The sequence below is a fragment of the Episyrphus balteatus genome, chromosome 3 (assembly GCF_945859705.1).
Source record: "Episyrphus balteatus chromosome 3, idEpiBalt1.1, whole genome shotgun sequence".
Taxonomy (NCBI): domain Eukaryota; kingdom Metazoa; phylum Arthropoda; class Insecta; order Diptera; family Syrphidae; genus Episyrphus; species Episyrphus balteatus.
In genome coordinates this window covers 48,577,420-48,593,764 of record NC_079136.1, presented here as the reverse complement: position 1 = coordinate 48,593,764, position 16,345 = coordinate 48,577,420, and the positions used below count along the sequence as shown (strand labels likewise).

At 29.0% G+C, this 16,345-nt stretch overlaps 1 protein-coding gene across 4 annotated transcripts in view; it reads right to left on the bottom strand.

Annotated features, from left to right (window-relative positions):
- LOC129913126 (proteoglycan Cow) overlaps positions 1-16,345 on the bottom strand; it is a 102,626-nt gene that overhangs the window by 12,630 nt on the left and 73,651 nt on the right. For all 4 annotated transcript variants that reach the window (XM_055991636.1, XM_055991637.1, XM_055991638.1 and 1 more), the window contains exons 5-7: positions 9,363-9,511; positions 8,988-9,100; positions 8,758-8,877 (exon numbers count right to left, since the gene is read on the bottom strand). In XM_055991636.1, coding sequence (XP_055847611.1) covers positions 8,758-8,877; positions 8,988-9,100; positions 9,363-9,511 — 382 coding nt within the window. The remainder of the gene's footprint in view (positions 1-8,757; positions 8,878-8,987; positions 9,101-9,362; positions 9,512-16,345) is intronic.

The following is a 16,345-nucleotide window of genomic DNA, read 5'->3' as shown; positions in this document are numbered from 1 at the left end:
TTACAAACATGCATTTTTTGGGCACCACTAGTGTAACTTCTCACCCTGTCGTCTAATCTTCATCTGAAGAAAATGTGCCGGTAGATATGCAAAAATTGAGCATTTTTCTCCTTTACGCGTTTCTTAATATTGAAAGGAACATCGCTTTTTTTAGCTGTTAATTCTTACCCCTGTTACATTTAGCCCCACTCTCCCCTACGTCAAAAAAAAAACATAACGTACGTCAAAACAATTCTCAAAATTTTCTTGCATTGCATGAAAAATTTTACGTAAATGCCAAAATTTCTTGTTTTTTTTTTCAAAACAATAGTGAATATCTCGGCAACGAAAAAAAGATAGAAAAAAAAGAACAACTTCGAAAACATACGACTGCATACCTAGTTAAAAAAATGCAATTTGGCGTATACGGCACTCCAATACTAGGGCGACGATATATGTACTTATATCGCTTTGAAAAGAAAGAATAGAGCAAGTTGTTAAGGCTATTACGCTATTAGAAGATTCTTTTAGGAACCTTTTATTGCATGGTTTGGTAGGGCGCACAGTGTGGTAATTCGCCAATCTGACTGGACAAAATAGAAAAAAAAAAGTTTAGACACATGATTTTAAATCATGAGTTGAGCTTCTCAATACAATGGGTAACTGTAATTCATGTTTGGTTTTTTTGTTTTCATCTCGGATAGCGTAAGCTAAGCTTGAAAGTTGGTTCTTGTCAACAGTTGGATGGAGATAATACAAAGTATTCTATTTTTCGCTTGTGTTTGGTTGACGATTAAAAACGCTGTGGTAGTTTTATTGTTGTAACTGTTTTTTTTTTATTGTTAATCTACATTTGGAGGTAAAGTATTATAATTTTTATTTATTAATTACCATTGCAACTATTTAAAAAAAAATAAATTCTGTAAGAAGGCTAGGAAATGCAAAAAAACATATCTTTGTTTTTCAAATAGAGGTAAAGTTAATTTTTCCGCATTTTCCGGTCTGAAATTAATTAATTAATGTATTGTGGAGTGTTGTCATTAAGATTAGCTATTTACATGTCGCGCGTTTTCGCGACCGCCATACAACATTTTTCACTTTTCAAAATGAAGTCAAGATTAAAAAAAAAAAAAAATTCTAAAAATGTGTCAAAACTGCCAAATAAGATCCAAAAGACAGTTTTTTTGATCTTTTAATGAGCAGGTATTATCTTTGGAACATTTTTGACGATAAACAAAAATTAAAAACATATATAAAAGTTTTGTGCTTCAAGTTAAGCGAAAAAAAGACAAAAAAGGTGGAAGACACATTGGAACACTATTTAAACATGACATTGACCAATATTATGTGGTAACTAAATAAACAAAAACAGTAGATAGTAAAACAAAAGTAGAAAAGAATTTTTAAAAATTAAAAAAACGGGAAAAATATAACAAACGGAAGGTTAAAAGTCTCCTAAGTGTACCTATCCATTAGGAAATAGTTAAAATCAGTAGAATCGCTCTCCGCAAAATTGGAAAAGCGTATTCCAATAAAACCTTAAAGGATTTATCGAAATATTCCTTGAGTGCCTCACTTTTTTCGTGAATAGCAACAGAGTTTTTATTTATTGAGATTTTTCAAGCGTTTTTTAAAATAATTAAGTATATCCAATCATAGAATATGTTTATGGAAAATAAGTTCAAATACTATTAAAATGCATTTTCTTCATCACTATTTTGACCCAATTTTTGCAGAAATTATAGATTTCTTTTCATAAAATCTTCCTTTTTTATAGAATTTTATCTATTCACATTCATTTGTTTAAAACTGTTTAGAAAAAAAGTCGATTTAACGCGAGTTTTTAATTTTGTCCAGCTAGATTCGTGATTGGCCACACTGTGGGGCGTATAGAAATGCCTAAACATTTACCTATTGTATATTTTTGGAGGAAATAAGTGAATAATAAATCAAACTTATTTAGAATTTAGTATAGAATTAAAAGTTTCTGATGAATAACAAAAATCGAAAATCCTTGTATTTCGGGAAATCACATGACCACATTTGTTGGAAACACATTTGCTTGGTAAATATTTTTCCCAGAAATTTTAAGTGCAGCTTAGGTCTTTTTAATATGGTATATAGAAACAGAATAAGGATAATATATCTGTATAGTGTATAGTAACATGAGGAAGAAAAATGTAAGCTTCAGTGTATTTTCATTATTTTTGTTTATTTTAAGTAAATTCCACTCAAAAGTATTAAGTGACCTTTAGTCCAAATGTTATTCGCCCAGGTACAATATACATACAACTATATACATTATTTAAAATGCTTTTGAAGTTTAAGAGAGCAGAAAATTCCTACAAAATTTAAATAAGGAAAAATAAATACAACCTTAAATTCACGTACACGCAACTGACTCAAGCGGGAATTTATTAACAATTTTTAGTTATGACGAGTAGAATTTTAAAACTGATGGTGAAAACATATAAATATAACATAATTTTTGTAATAAAGTAAATGATTTTAAAAAAATTTTATGAATTCATAGTTCGAATATTGAACTCTGAGGAAAAAAAAAACATAAGTCAACATTCTACCTTAATCATATCTGTAGTTTGAAATCCTCATTAGAAATTATTAAAAGTTAGACAGATCTCAGATTAATTTTGCCTTTTATCCTGGTTGTAATTGAGTTTTTAAACATGTTCACTATGGAGTATACGTGTTTAACAACAGTAAGGACGGAAGTCATGTCTTGACTCAAAGTGGCATTTTTTCTGAACTGATAACTGATCAAGATTGCAACGAAATTTTTTTCGTATATACAGGGTGTACGGTAAAAAAATGGATAGGTCTGATGAAATGGCTGATAGCTAAAATTATGACTGTACTAAAACCAAATAGAAAAAAAATTCTATCGCAACCAGTTTAGAAAATATTAGCTTTTTTTCGTTCAGTGTATATTAAATTTCATCATCTTACGTTTTCGTTCACCACAACCACGAATGAATGAATTTTATAAATTTCTTTTTTTTTTTATAATTTTCTACAATATAATTCACTAAAACCATTTGCATTTAAAAATTTTTATAGCTGTTGCACATATTCTTTGAAAAAATATTGAAATTCAATTTTCGATGCAAAATGTAAAAAAAAAAAATATTTTATGAAGAATTTTAAACACCTGTGGTATAAAAAAAAAAAGAAATTTATAGAATCGTAATTTTTTTCTATTTTGCATTAAAAAAAAGCTAAATTATGTTTTTAATAGGTTATAACATTTTTTTAATGGTAATGTATTAGAAGAATTATTGTAAAATATGACTGATCAAAAAAACTGATGGAATCCATGCATTTGTGGCAGCAATGTGAAATAAAATGCACGAACTTGCTCTTAGAGTTAAAGTTGCTCAAATTTTTAAGACTTTTTATATAGAAATTTGAAAAATGTAAAAAAAATTAAATCCATTTTTTTTTTGATAAAAATAAAATAAAATTTGAAATCAAATTGCCCTCCAAAACAAGTATGCAATTTTGATTGATATATTAAGATGCATTTTTAGAAAAAAATTTTACAAATCGTTAGAGCCGTTTTTTAAAGAATTAATTTTTTATAAATAATTTTTTTGAAAAAAAGTCTTAAAATAAAATTGGTATGCAATTTTGTAGAAATCACTAATCAACATCTTAAAACTAAATTTCAAAAAATTCAATGTCCCGTTTTCGAAAATTTGATTTTTCAAATAAAAATTATTTTTTTCGAAATTTTATGTTTGGTTTATATTGTAATTATATATGTACATTAGGGTGGGTCAAAAAAATCGAAATTCTTTTTTTTTAATTGGTACTCCGAAAAATCGATTGCTAGACCCCTCTAGAATATACACACCAAATATGAGCTCTTTATATTAATGGGAAGGTCCTCCGCTTTGCAATTTTCCATTTTTACATCAAGCTTCCACTAAAAAAAAATAATTTTTTTATTAATTGACTTTTTAGCAAATTTCTTTTCATATTCTTGTAGGAAATTGAACGCTCTAAAAAAAAGGCCTTATACACTTTTTTCGTTTATCTAACCGTTGAATAGATATTTGAGGGCCAAAAATCGAGAAAATCTTTAAAAATTCGTTTTTTGTCCTTAATTTTGTAACAAATTGAAAAATTATAATGATCAAACGCGCAAGACATATTCTTGTTGGAAATTGATTGCTCCACAAAAAAGGTTTTAATAACTTTTTTCATTAATCTAACCATTCTAAAGATATTCGAGGTCAAAGTTAAAAAAAAATATAAAAACATTTTATATTTTAAAAAAATTTCTAATTCACTGAAACTTCATTATTTTCAAATTAGCAAGATATATTCTTGTAGGGGATTAAACGTTCTACAAAAAATTCCTTGGAATGAAATTGGTTGCTTTAACCGTTTAGAAGATATTCGTATCCAAACCAATGCTCACTGATTTCAATAGTTTTCTTATGACCCGTATGCATTGCGATTTGGATACGAATATCTTCTAAACGGTTAAAGCAATCAATTTCATTCCAAGAAATTTTTTGTAGAACGTTTAATCCCCTACAAGAATATATCTTGCTAATTTGAAAATAATGAAGTTTCAGTGAATTAGAAATTTTTTAAAAATATAAAATGTTTTTATATTTTTTTTTAACTTTGACCTCGAATATCTTTAGAATGGTTAGATTAATGAAAAAATTTATCAAAACCTTTTTTGTGGAGCAATCAATTTCCAACAAGAATATGTCTTGCGCGTTTGATCATTATAATTTTTCAATTTGTTACAAAATAAAGAACAAAAAACGAATTTTTAAAGATTTTCTCGATTTTTGGCCCTCAAATATCTATTCAACGGTTAGATAAACGAAAAAAGTGTATAAGGCCTTTTTTTTAGAGCGTTCAATTTCCTACAAGAATATGAAAAGAAATTTGCTAAAAAGTCAATTAATAAAAAAATTCTTTTTTTTTAGTAGAAGCTTAATGTAAAAATGGAAAATTGCAAAGCGGAGGACCTTCCCATTAATATAAAGAGCTCATATTTGGTGTGTATATTCTAGAGGGGTCTAGCAATCGATTTTTCGGAGTACCAAATCAAAAAAAAAATTTTCGATTTTTTTGACCCACCCTAATGTACATGTACTTGTACATATATGCTTTCTTACAAAAAGTTTCGTTGAAATCGAATGATAAGTTTCGGAGTAAATCGGATTTAAAAAAAAAAACGGTTCTATGCCCGGTACCGTTAATAGTGATTTTCAAAATAATTTTTTTTATTGAAAGATGGACCTTGCCTTAAAACTTACATATGAATTTTTTCGTTTTCGAGGAATTTCAACTTATCTTTTACATTACATTACATATTAATCTAATCCGAAGATAAATCTACGGACTAGACACACACTACAGCTTCGGAAACTTAGTCCATTTTGCTGATACAGCACAAGACATTAATACAACAAAGAGAAAGACAAAGAAAGAAAGAACAACAGAAACACATATAACACATAACTACGTGGCACAGAGGGGGAGACATCGTTGACAATTGTCTCATGTTATCGCACAGGTGGCTTCAGTTAAGCTGGCGATTTAGAAAAAACTTCTGAGTCGACCGTTGGGTTCGAACCCACGATGTCTGGCTCTGAAGTCATCTACTCAACTTATCTTAAATTGGTATATGACAAGTACCGTTATTTTAGGTAAAAAAAAAAAAAAATTGATTCCAAAAAAACCTCTGGATAGTCGCTAAATAATGCCACATACCAAGTTTGACATCAATCGGTCCATCCGTTTAGGCTGTATCTTCGTATACAGACAGACAGACAGACGGACTTCCGGGACCCACTTTTTTGGTGTTCTCTATCATCGTAATGTCATGGAAAAATGTTATCTCAACTATTTTTTTTTGTACGAATGCATAACTTGATATATAGTACCTATATCGCAAGTAAAAATGAGTGGGAAACTTAAAAGCAGTTTCATTTCTTAATGATATATCTGAAATTTTCAATTCCGAACATACATATGTATGATATGGTTTCTAGGCGAGTTTGAAAGTGTGAGTAGACTCAATTAATATTCTAAGTACAAGAACTGATGCTCTCTCATTTCTTTATGTCTGAAGATCTCAATCTTGCCAATCCAAATAATAGAATTAAAGATATAGAGGGTGCTTTCATATTTGCATGGTTGCTTTGTTTACATGCAGTCATTTACGATCAGACTAATGTCAGAGAAACTATTTGCGCATGCATTTTACTTTCTATATATGAACACTTTTTCTGATTTGCGTCATCTGTCAAAATTTTGAAGTTTGGATTTCGATGTATCTTCTTAAAAATATCGCAGGTTGAAAAAGATAGGTAGTGTCACAACTCAAAAAGTGTCGATTTTAAATTGAGCAGAATTTTGTTATAGGTGTGTATTTTCTTATTTTAATCCTCCTGAAAAATCGCGTTATTTGAGTTTGTGACACTATCATTCTCAACGTGCGATAAGGATTCCACGGGATTTTTTTGAAGGCTTTTAGCAGATAGACGCAAAATACATGATTTATTTGTCGCTTTTTTAAATATAAATTTTAATACATGTGAACTTTTATATTTGCACATTTACGCTGCAAAAATTTGCGTTTGAACACCTGACATTTGTCATTTGCAATAATGAAAGGTTTACATTCGTCAGACTTGCGCAATCATGCATTTATGAAAGCACCCATAAGCTAAGCAATTATTTAAGACACAAATTGTAAGAAAAGAAGAATTTTTACGGAATGAAGAATTTTAAGCTTTAAAAGCAATGCAATCTTCTAAAACAAATTTTATAAATTTTCGATAGAATTCAATATGACAGGATGCAAAAGAAATGCACATATACTTACAAAAAAAGACTGAAGACAAAATGACGAAAGGACCTCTAAAAAGGGTTTTGTAAGATAATCATCATAAGAAGTAAGCAGTCGTTAATAATAAAATAATTGTATCAGAAAAAAAGAAGAGAAAAAATGTCTGTACACTGTAGCGTATGCGTACTTTTTTATTAATTTTCTATGTACTGTACATTTAATTTAAGTAAAATGCAAAAACAAAATTTTTAGTCTAGAAGAGCCTTTGTGATATTTGTTTTTTAAATATTAGGTAATATGTATGTACATATATTTAAATTGAAAAATCTTGAGTATTTTTCCGTATTCGTTAGAGCTTGAAATTTTTGTAACAACTTAATGCAATATCCCATCTATCGAGGCCCGTATAATTGTGTATCAACATGAAAATATCATTCAAATATAATTCTTGTACAATAAAAACTAAGGCTGGGAGATAAGGAGAAGCTTTGTTTGCCTTCAATAATTTAGTACACTAAAAATTATTTTGTATTCATCCTCAAATAATGGATCGAATATGTTATGAAAATCACAAACTTAAGGAAAATTGTGCCAGTAAAATGAATTAACACAGAAGATATTTCTACGAATTATTCAATCAACTTAATTTGATGTTTGATTAAAACCTTGAGCTCCAATTTCTAGGTCAACATAAAACAAACACTTTCTTCAACTTCATCTCTAGGAAAAACAATTTGCCTAAAAGATAAACGTAAACAGCATGTTTTTGTTTTTAGTTAGTTTAGGTACAATGAAAATTGTACCATAAAAGAAGAAATCACAATTTTTCTCAGAATTTTTCTTTTTCCAATTAAAAATTTCAAACAAAAAGTCTTTTGTACAACAATAATATCCTATTGTTGTATAAGTACGAAGAAATGTTTGCTTACATAGAGAGATTCCAATAATAACTACTATACATTTTTGCTTTTCATTTTCAAAAATGATTTCTACAATGCAAATTTTGGATTTAACATTCTAAGAAGGATAACCAAAGCTTATATTTCCAATCTTTCTACTTTACACCAGACTATTCAGACTATCCTAGGTACAAAGAATTATACTCCCACAAGAGAGAAAATAATAAGGAAATGACAAAACATATAACAACGCTTTGCCATATGGGAGCAAATTTTCACTTCCGGTAATGCACCGCAAGCTTACACCATAAGAAATACGCAAACATACACACAATACCCACGGCAAACTGCAATACCCAGCACCAGGAGTAACAGCTTAAGCAGCCTAACCAGTGTATAATGTAATGGTTCACCTTCTCCTTCTTTTTCCATAGAATGTTTGAAAAGGATACAGAGAAAATAAACAACAACAACAACAGCAACAACAAAAAACTAGAACCTTGCTAGACCCAGTCAATTCCCGACAGGTAAAGCGGCATTTCCGACATTATAATTGAAAATTTAAAACACTCAACAAAACATCATATCGAGTCCCGTCCCAAGGATTGCTCCCTCAAAAACCAAACCAAACTATACACAAAGCTCGATCCATCTTTTTTGTGTACATCTGGTGTGTATAACGACGAGTGTGTACGTATATAATAAAGGCTTTTAAATATCCAGGATTTCCCAAGCAATCTATTGGAATATAAAGTACCAGAGGCTCTAGGTCCTTTCGTTTTCTGTATAATGAACTCAAGTCTATAGATAGGAGCAAGTTTAGTATATATGAACCCTTAGTGAATTATATCAGTTTAGATTTAACAACTCCTACACATTCTATATCCTCAGCTTACAACAATGCGTTTCTATAAGATTTATGAAACGATAAACGATTAAGATATACCACATGGTTCCCTAATAACACCAATACTCTTTCCTTCTCCATATAATCTATAACGTATTTTTGCGAATCATTCCTTCACGTCTCGTACTTACCTTCTTATAGGCAGTGTACTTGAGATATTTGTAGTGTTTGTTATCGTACTTGATTTCCTCCGGAGTGAAAGTAAATTGCGAATTAATATGATTATAGTGCCGATTGTTGTCGTCCTTCTCCTATAAGTATGCAAAAGAAAAAAAAAAGAGAGAAAAAGAAAATTCCGTCACGCGGAACATGATTATATCCAAGTCATTCGCTGACATTAAGTTCGTGCAATTCCACTTACATCCTTTAGCATATTATTGGCGTCCTTATACTGTTCGAGGGTTTTCTTATATTTGGCATTGAAGGAACTCTGCCTTTCCCCCACTCGTTGCAGTCGTTTGCTATCGGAAGGATCTGCTTGGTGGATTAGAGAGAAAACAAATTAGAATTCTCTTTTATATATACACAAAAGAAAAAAGAAAAAAAAAAAGTTCTTAATGAAGGAAGAGGTTACATTTAAAAAATAAAATAAAATAAAGTAGAGAAAGAATAAAAGAATAGAAAGAAAAAACAAGTAAACGCAATTTATTTTTATGTGCCAGACCATCTTTTTCTTCTACTGTGTGCCAGTCGTATAGTCGTTTGGTCGTCGTATATAACACGAACAAAAACTCACCCTTGCAGGGACAGAATCCTTTACAGGCTATCCGGATCGATGTAGAGTGGATGCAGTTGTGGTAATCTAATCTGCATAAGGATGAATAGGTCCTATTGTCGGCGCCACACAAGAAAGTCGGCTTTGCGACGGGACATGGTTTACAATTTCTATTGGAGAAGAGACACAAAAAAAAAAAAGAAGAAAATTACAAACAATGCTGAATTGACGGTTTTAAACAAAAGTATATATGTAAAGTTTTTTTTTGAATCAAAAGAAACACAATCTGAGTCTTTTGATTAAAGCTGATTGTGGGTTAAATAGTTCAAAGTTTTTTTTTTTCTTTTCTGTTTCTGTTTGTCTAGTTTCGATGCTTCTTTCTATATTCATCCGAATCGTCAGCAATTTAAATTATTTTAGTTTTTAGTTTACCAGTAATTTGCGAGCAATTTCATTGAATATCACCTAGACTTTGTATTTTGTTTCTGAATAGATAACAACTTTTCTGAGTGATCTCTATTATCTGACTCTTAGCTTATACTTAAGCAAACTATCAGATAACATTTAAGTCTATAAACGCTTTTTCTGGAGCTATGGATTGCAACAAAAAGTCTGGAATTCGGAAATGGGCCAGTAGGCTGGAAAAAGTAATCTACTCTTAAATCCAGATAACAGAACTTCCTGGATCCTTAACTAACAAGTTTTGCTCCTATAAAGCTTTATACAAATTACAGAAACAAAGCTTTACAGTAGCAAAATTGGCTAAACTAACAATTTTTTTTATTGAATTCAGAACTAAAAACAAACTTTTTTTCAGAGATTTTTTGTTCAATTGTTTTTCGAGTGAAAACTAAAGTGGTTCACATAAAATGAATTTAAGTTAAAATATATTGGTAATTTTTCCTTCTTTCATTCTACACAAACAGTTTTTTTGTGTTTTTTTTTTTGGACTTTTCTGTGATTTATTTCTCATGATTATTTATGGTTGTTAAACTAGGATTCGAAATCGGTTGTATGTAAAAGATCCTCGAATAATTTATAAACAACAACAAATGGCAAATGGTTTGAAATTTCCCATCACATCATTTAAAATATTGCCAATAGACAGAAACAAAAAAAAAAAGTACACATACACCACAGTGAACCGAATAGATAGAAGTTTTATGAAAGGCTGTATTTTTGAAATGGTTTGTCCGATTTATGCGTTGAAATATCAAATGAAAACATCAGAAAACATTTTATCATACCAAAATCATTGAAGTTCACTATGGTGTATGTGGAACATTTTTTTTCCATTAAAAACGCAAACTTATTAAAAAAGTTCATGTTTTGCAAAACGGGCTTCGGATCGAATAAAACAAAAAATATTTATGTCACGATGCAAATAGGGGTATTTATATTATACAAAAAAGGTGGATTTCCTGTTTTTTTTTTATTCTGAAGAGTTTTTTTTTTTTAATATAAAGGTACTCGTATTAACTTTATTTAAAGCAATTTTTTATTCAATTAAGCAAGTTTCTTTTTTTAACTTTGATCATTTGATAGTTCAAAGTGTTTTTTTTTTACGAAAGCTGAAAAAGCGAAATTAACAACAAAGTAATATAGCAGCCCTTAGTACCTTAAACATAAGTTCTACAACATAATTTTCGCATTATTTTTACTTGCTCTATAGGGCAAGTATTGGTTTCGTGTCGAAAAAAAATTTGAGGTTTTAATCAAAACCAACATTACGATTATGGAGAATTCCAAAAAAGTTGTTCTCGCAATTCCGTCCGTGCGTCTGTGCGTCCATCTGTACACATTTCCACAGCCTGAACGGTTGGACGGATTTTCTTCAAATTTGGTACAGATGATTTTTATTTAATTCTGAAAGTTGGTTTTTTTTTGTTTTTTTATATCTCTCTTACAAAGTGTACCTCCCATACAAATTTTTCAATTCAAACCAAATAACTCGAAAACGGCTCTAACGATTTTGATTAAACTTTGCAGACGTAATATTCAAAACAATTGCAATAAAACTGCATTTTTATTTTTTTCAAAAAATTCAAATAAAAAAATACTTTTTTTTTCATTTTTTAACAAAATTTTTCCCTAAATGTCGGCTCTTCCCCAACATCAAACAAATTTCTTTAAATTTATAAATCTTAAAATCTACAAGTAAACTAACATAAAAGTGCTTTGTACGACGTCTTTAGTCAGCTTTAATTTTGTTTAAGTTATTTTGTTTGCGTTTTAACTCTGGGTCACTGTGGTGTATGCGTAATTTTTTGTTTATTGAAATATCTTATTGGTTAATACAAATTGTAAAATATGATAAATAATTTTTGTATATTATTAATTACACTTTATAAGAAACTTTTTCATTTAAAAATACCAACAAATAATTTTGTTCACCTTTTTGGGTCAAATACTCCTATGTGCAACGTTTCAATTGAACACATTATCAACAAAAACTGAAACAAAATCATCCCTGAATGAAAAAAAAAATGAAAACATAGAAAATGTTGACCTAATCAAGTGACACCAAGTGTAAGTACGTCTAGATATGGACTATAGTGCTATTGTTGTCGTTATAATATTATTATTGTGGGGGAGTTGTTGCAAAATGTTTTTTTGCATTTAAATTATCGTTAATGTTGTATTTTTATAAAATAAAAAAATGTTATGCCCGTCAGTCACTTTCAGTTCAATCTCTCTCTCTCTCTCGCTCTCTTTGTCATTCTAACTCCTGTGGTTTGGAAAATAAAGGGTTATGAATAAATTTAGCATTCTAATGAATTTTATATTAATCCAGTTTTTTTTTTTTTTTTGAAAACCTATTTGCAACCAAGGTTATAAAATTATTCATGATTGATTGAAGTCAAATTAATTGAAATGATAAACATTATTATATACATAGCTGGAGGGGTAGAGAAAAAAAAGTTGCGTTGTTTTTTCTTTTTAATTTTAATGACAAAAAAAACTGTAAATAATTCCGATAGACAGCGTCGAGTAATTAAATTTGCATGTCAATTAGATTGAAATTTAAAGGAAAAAAATAAAAGAAAAAAAAAAGACTAATTTAATAATTGAAATTTCATTATAAATAAGCTTTAGGTTATTTGAGAGAAATGGAGGCATTCAGGTTGAATCATTGGATTATCCCACATTGAAGTGTTATCTAAAATGTTTCTAAATTAATTTGTCAATTTAAACGCAAATATTTTTTTATTTATTAGATTAATTAGATAGTAAAAAAAAAAAGAAAAAAAGCTCAGTCCACAAAATGAACTACTATTTATCTTCAACTTATTTACCAATAAAACGTTAATTTCAAGAGTACAAAAAAGCCTACTTAACACCTTTTTAGTTGTAAATAGGTAATAACTTTGTCCTATCACATCTCTCTTAAATTAGTAAACATTTTTAGTAAGGTCATAATCCAAAATAAAATTATCCTTGTTATATTCTTCCTTGTCCTACATTCAAAAGTATTTCATTGATTTTTTTTGTTTTCATTCTTTTTCGAAAAAAAAAAAAAAAAACTAAGCCTTGTAGCTCTTATTATAGTCTAGTTGAGAAACTATTTTATGGCTCTTGATCCCAATGTTAAATTTTTAAATAACATATATCCAACTTCCACACCCTATTTCGAGGCTTTCGTATAAATGTTTTCATGTTTTTTTGTATACAAAAAATTTGTATTCTTCACAACACACCAAACAGGACCTAAAGTTGAGATCCTAGGGAAAATAAAAAAAAACGAAATTCAACACATTTTCCTCTACTCAAAGTTAAATTATAGCTTCTCATGCGAATTGATGGCCTTTTTCTCGACAAATTGGGGGCAACTACTGTTATAGGTAGAAAAGTAGTTTAAAAAAAAAAAAATATAAGTCAAGAAAATTTCTCAGGCAAAAAAAAAAAAAATATATATATATAACAATCTTTGGCTAAATAAAATGCACCTTTTCTGACCTTTAAGCGAGGAAAAGACTTTCCAGCTGGTTGGTGGGTGATTATTGCCATCAGTCAACAACACAACACAGCCCAGAGAACAACAAGAAGAAGGAAAAAAGTAAGTTAGTATACAAAAAAACAACAACATGAACCTTGGAACAAATTTGCATGACTGGCTCACGGCACACGGCAGCATACATACACACAAAATACAAACATATATACAAAATGCACGGTAGAACAATTTATTTAACTTTTGATATTTTTGTATAATCGCTAAAAAACAAGAAAATTAAAAATTCTAGAATTTTTACCTCCACGAGTTTTGTATATTTTTGTATACACTGGCATATCCAGTTCAGTGCAGATATTGTGGGGCCTTATATTATAGGCAGGGTTGCCAGGGCTTTCAGTTAAAAGGGTGTGCAGTTTATGATATCCTATTTCCGTTTACATAGGAATATTTAAGAGGCACTAAAGGAAGTCCAACAAGCCTAAAAAGTTCATAGGATGCACCCAAAAGATTTTGCAAATTAACTCCTGCTTAGAAAATGAATATGAACGAGAGACAAAGTTCATAAATTTGCGAGTAAGTTTAGTTGGGACTTTGTTAATAAACTTTTTTATAGTTTTTGAAGTTAAGGGTTTTAAAAATGATATTATTAGAGACTGGAGAACATTTTTAATCAAGTTTTTAGTTTATTAATTTAGTTTGGCAACCCTGTTAGAACGCAGATTTATAGCAAAATATCGAAATATATTTTCTACACACACCGGAGGAATGATTGTTTTTCTACTTTTATTTTTTGTTTCTTTTTTGTTGTTTTCTTTGGTGTAGGCAATAAAAACAACACTGATTTTGTATTTTTTTTAAGTTTAATTTATGTATTTTCAATATTTTCTTTTCACCTTGACACACGATTCTTTGCAACAAAAAAAAAAAAAAAAAAATAAATAAAAAATAATAAATTGTATTCTTTAAAGATTAAAGCAATTCCATTTAATTGGTTATCTATGGATTGTATATGAGTTTATATACATACACATTCAGAAGTGCAAAATTTTTATTTTTATGAGAATTTATTTATGAAATAAAAATAATATGAGAAAAAAATAAATAATAACGAATTCATATATAAGCGTGTGGGATTAATTCAATTATGATATGAAATTTATTTGAAATTGCGAAATGTCCTTGTCGCACATTCATTTATACATATGTATGTATATGTATTCACACACATAAATTTTATATGTAAGGAAAGGAAATATACTTTAGACCTAATTGAGTCTTATTTTTTGTAGAAGTCAGATAAAGAAATGGATTTTATTAATAATATGTGTATGTATTTAGTTACATTATGAACTTATAAATTCACATAAGATATATATATGGCAAATTAAAGTTGTTTTAAGTACATTGTACACAAAATGACCAACACAAAAAATTACCTACTACAAGTCCAGTGCATTTATAATTTGACCCAGCAGTTTGTACAACCCCTAAATTTTTTTGCTCATTTGATAGAATATTGGCTGAATATCATTACCCTGATTTTTCGCACTCGCGAAATCCACCTTTCCATCTTGGATTTTAGTTTTTGCTGAATATCTCGATTTCTATTTATCATACATAAAAGTAGTGTATACAAAAAACGTAGGCAATTAAATTTTGAGTCTTTTATGTTAGGAACATTTTTTCGATATTCTGAATATTAAAAAAGTTACAAGCCAACAAAGTGAAGAAAACAGAAAAAAGTGACAGTTTTAAAGTTTTGAACACTTTTTATCAAAATTATGAAATAAACCTTCCGAGAAAAGATTATTTACCTTAAAAGTCTCTACAACTCTGCTTTACAACTTTTTTTTTCTATCGCTATAAATACAAAAGTTATTAATACTTTTGTTTGTTAAAAATGCTCTTTTTTGTTTGTGTTTTTTTTTCTTAATTTTTCTTTTTTTACCAAATCTTGAATTTTAAATGATTAGTGAGTATTTTATAGCTTTATGTTACAAGAGAAAATTCAGGACCTGCAATTTTTTTTTATATTTAAGTCTCTTCATTGCGTAAAAAAGGGGTATTTTTTAACAGAAAAGTATTAATAACTTTATTAATTATAGCGATACAAAAAAAAGTTGTATGACAAAGTTGTAGTAATCTTTTTTTGACACGTTTTTTCATAATTTTGATAAAAAGTGCTCAAATCTTTAAATTTGTAATTTTTTCGGTTTTTTTTTTACTTTCTTGGCTTGTAACTTGTTTAATATTCAGAATATCGAAAAAGTGTTCTTAACATAAAAGACGCGAAATTTAATTGCCTACGTTTTTTGTATACACAACCTTTATGAAGGATAAATAGAAATCGAGATATTCAGCAAAAATTAAAGATGGCGGCCGTAAGGTGAATTTCGCGAGTACGAAAAATCAGAAAAATGATATTCATCCAATGCTCTATCGAATGAGCAAAAAAAATTTGAGGGTGGTACAAACTACTGGGTCGCCCATATTGTATGTATGTATATTAACATGAACATCATAAATGCACTGGACTATACACTCATCGAGACATTTCCATTCTTGATGAGTGTGGTAATTTTTGTATTGGCATAAGTCAATATCCCGTTCAGGGAAAGTTCTACAGTGCCAGTGGTTAGAATTGTTCTAATTGTTAAATGAGGCGTTCAGAATAATAATGGGCCAAGTCCATTTGAAATTTGTCCATTAGGTATACAGAATTTTGAGAAGCTTTTTCTCAGGAACTTATTGAACCTTGTATTGGAAAAAATGATTCAGCTATCAATAGCTTAATATCTGCAGAATTTCTTTCTTTCATCTATATTTAATTTATTTAAGATAAAAAAAAGACTTAATTTTTAAAACCTTAAATTATCCAAGTTGTAGAGAAGTGTACTTGACCCAATTATTACTCTGAACGCCTCAAATATGCAATAAAAAAACTGCAGATTTTTTAAAACTTGATAGCGGCTATTTTAAAAGAAAAACTTTACTAACTTACTTGTAGAGGACACAATCGTCTTTTCAAACCAAATCGAAAACTCAAAAA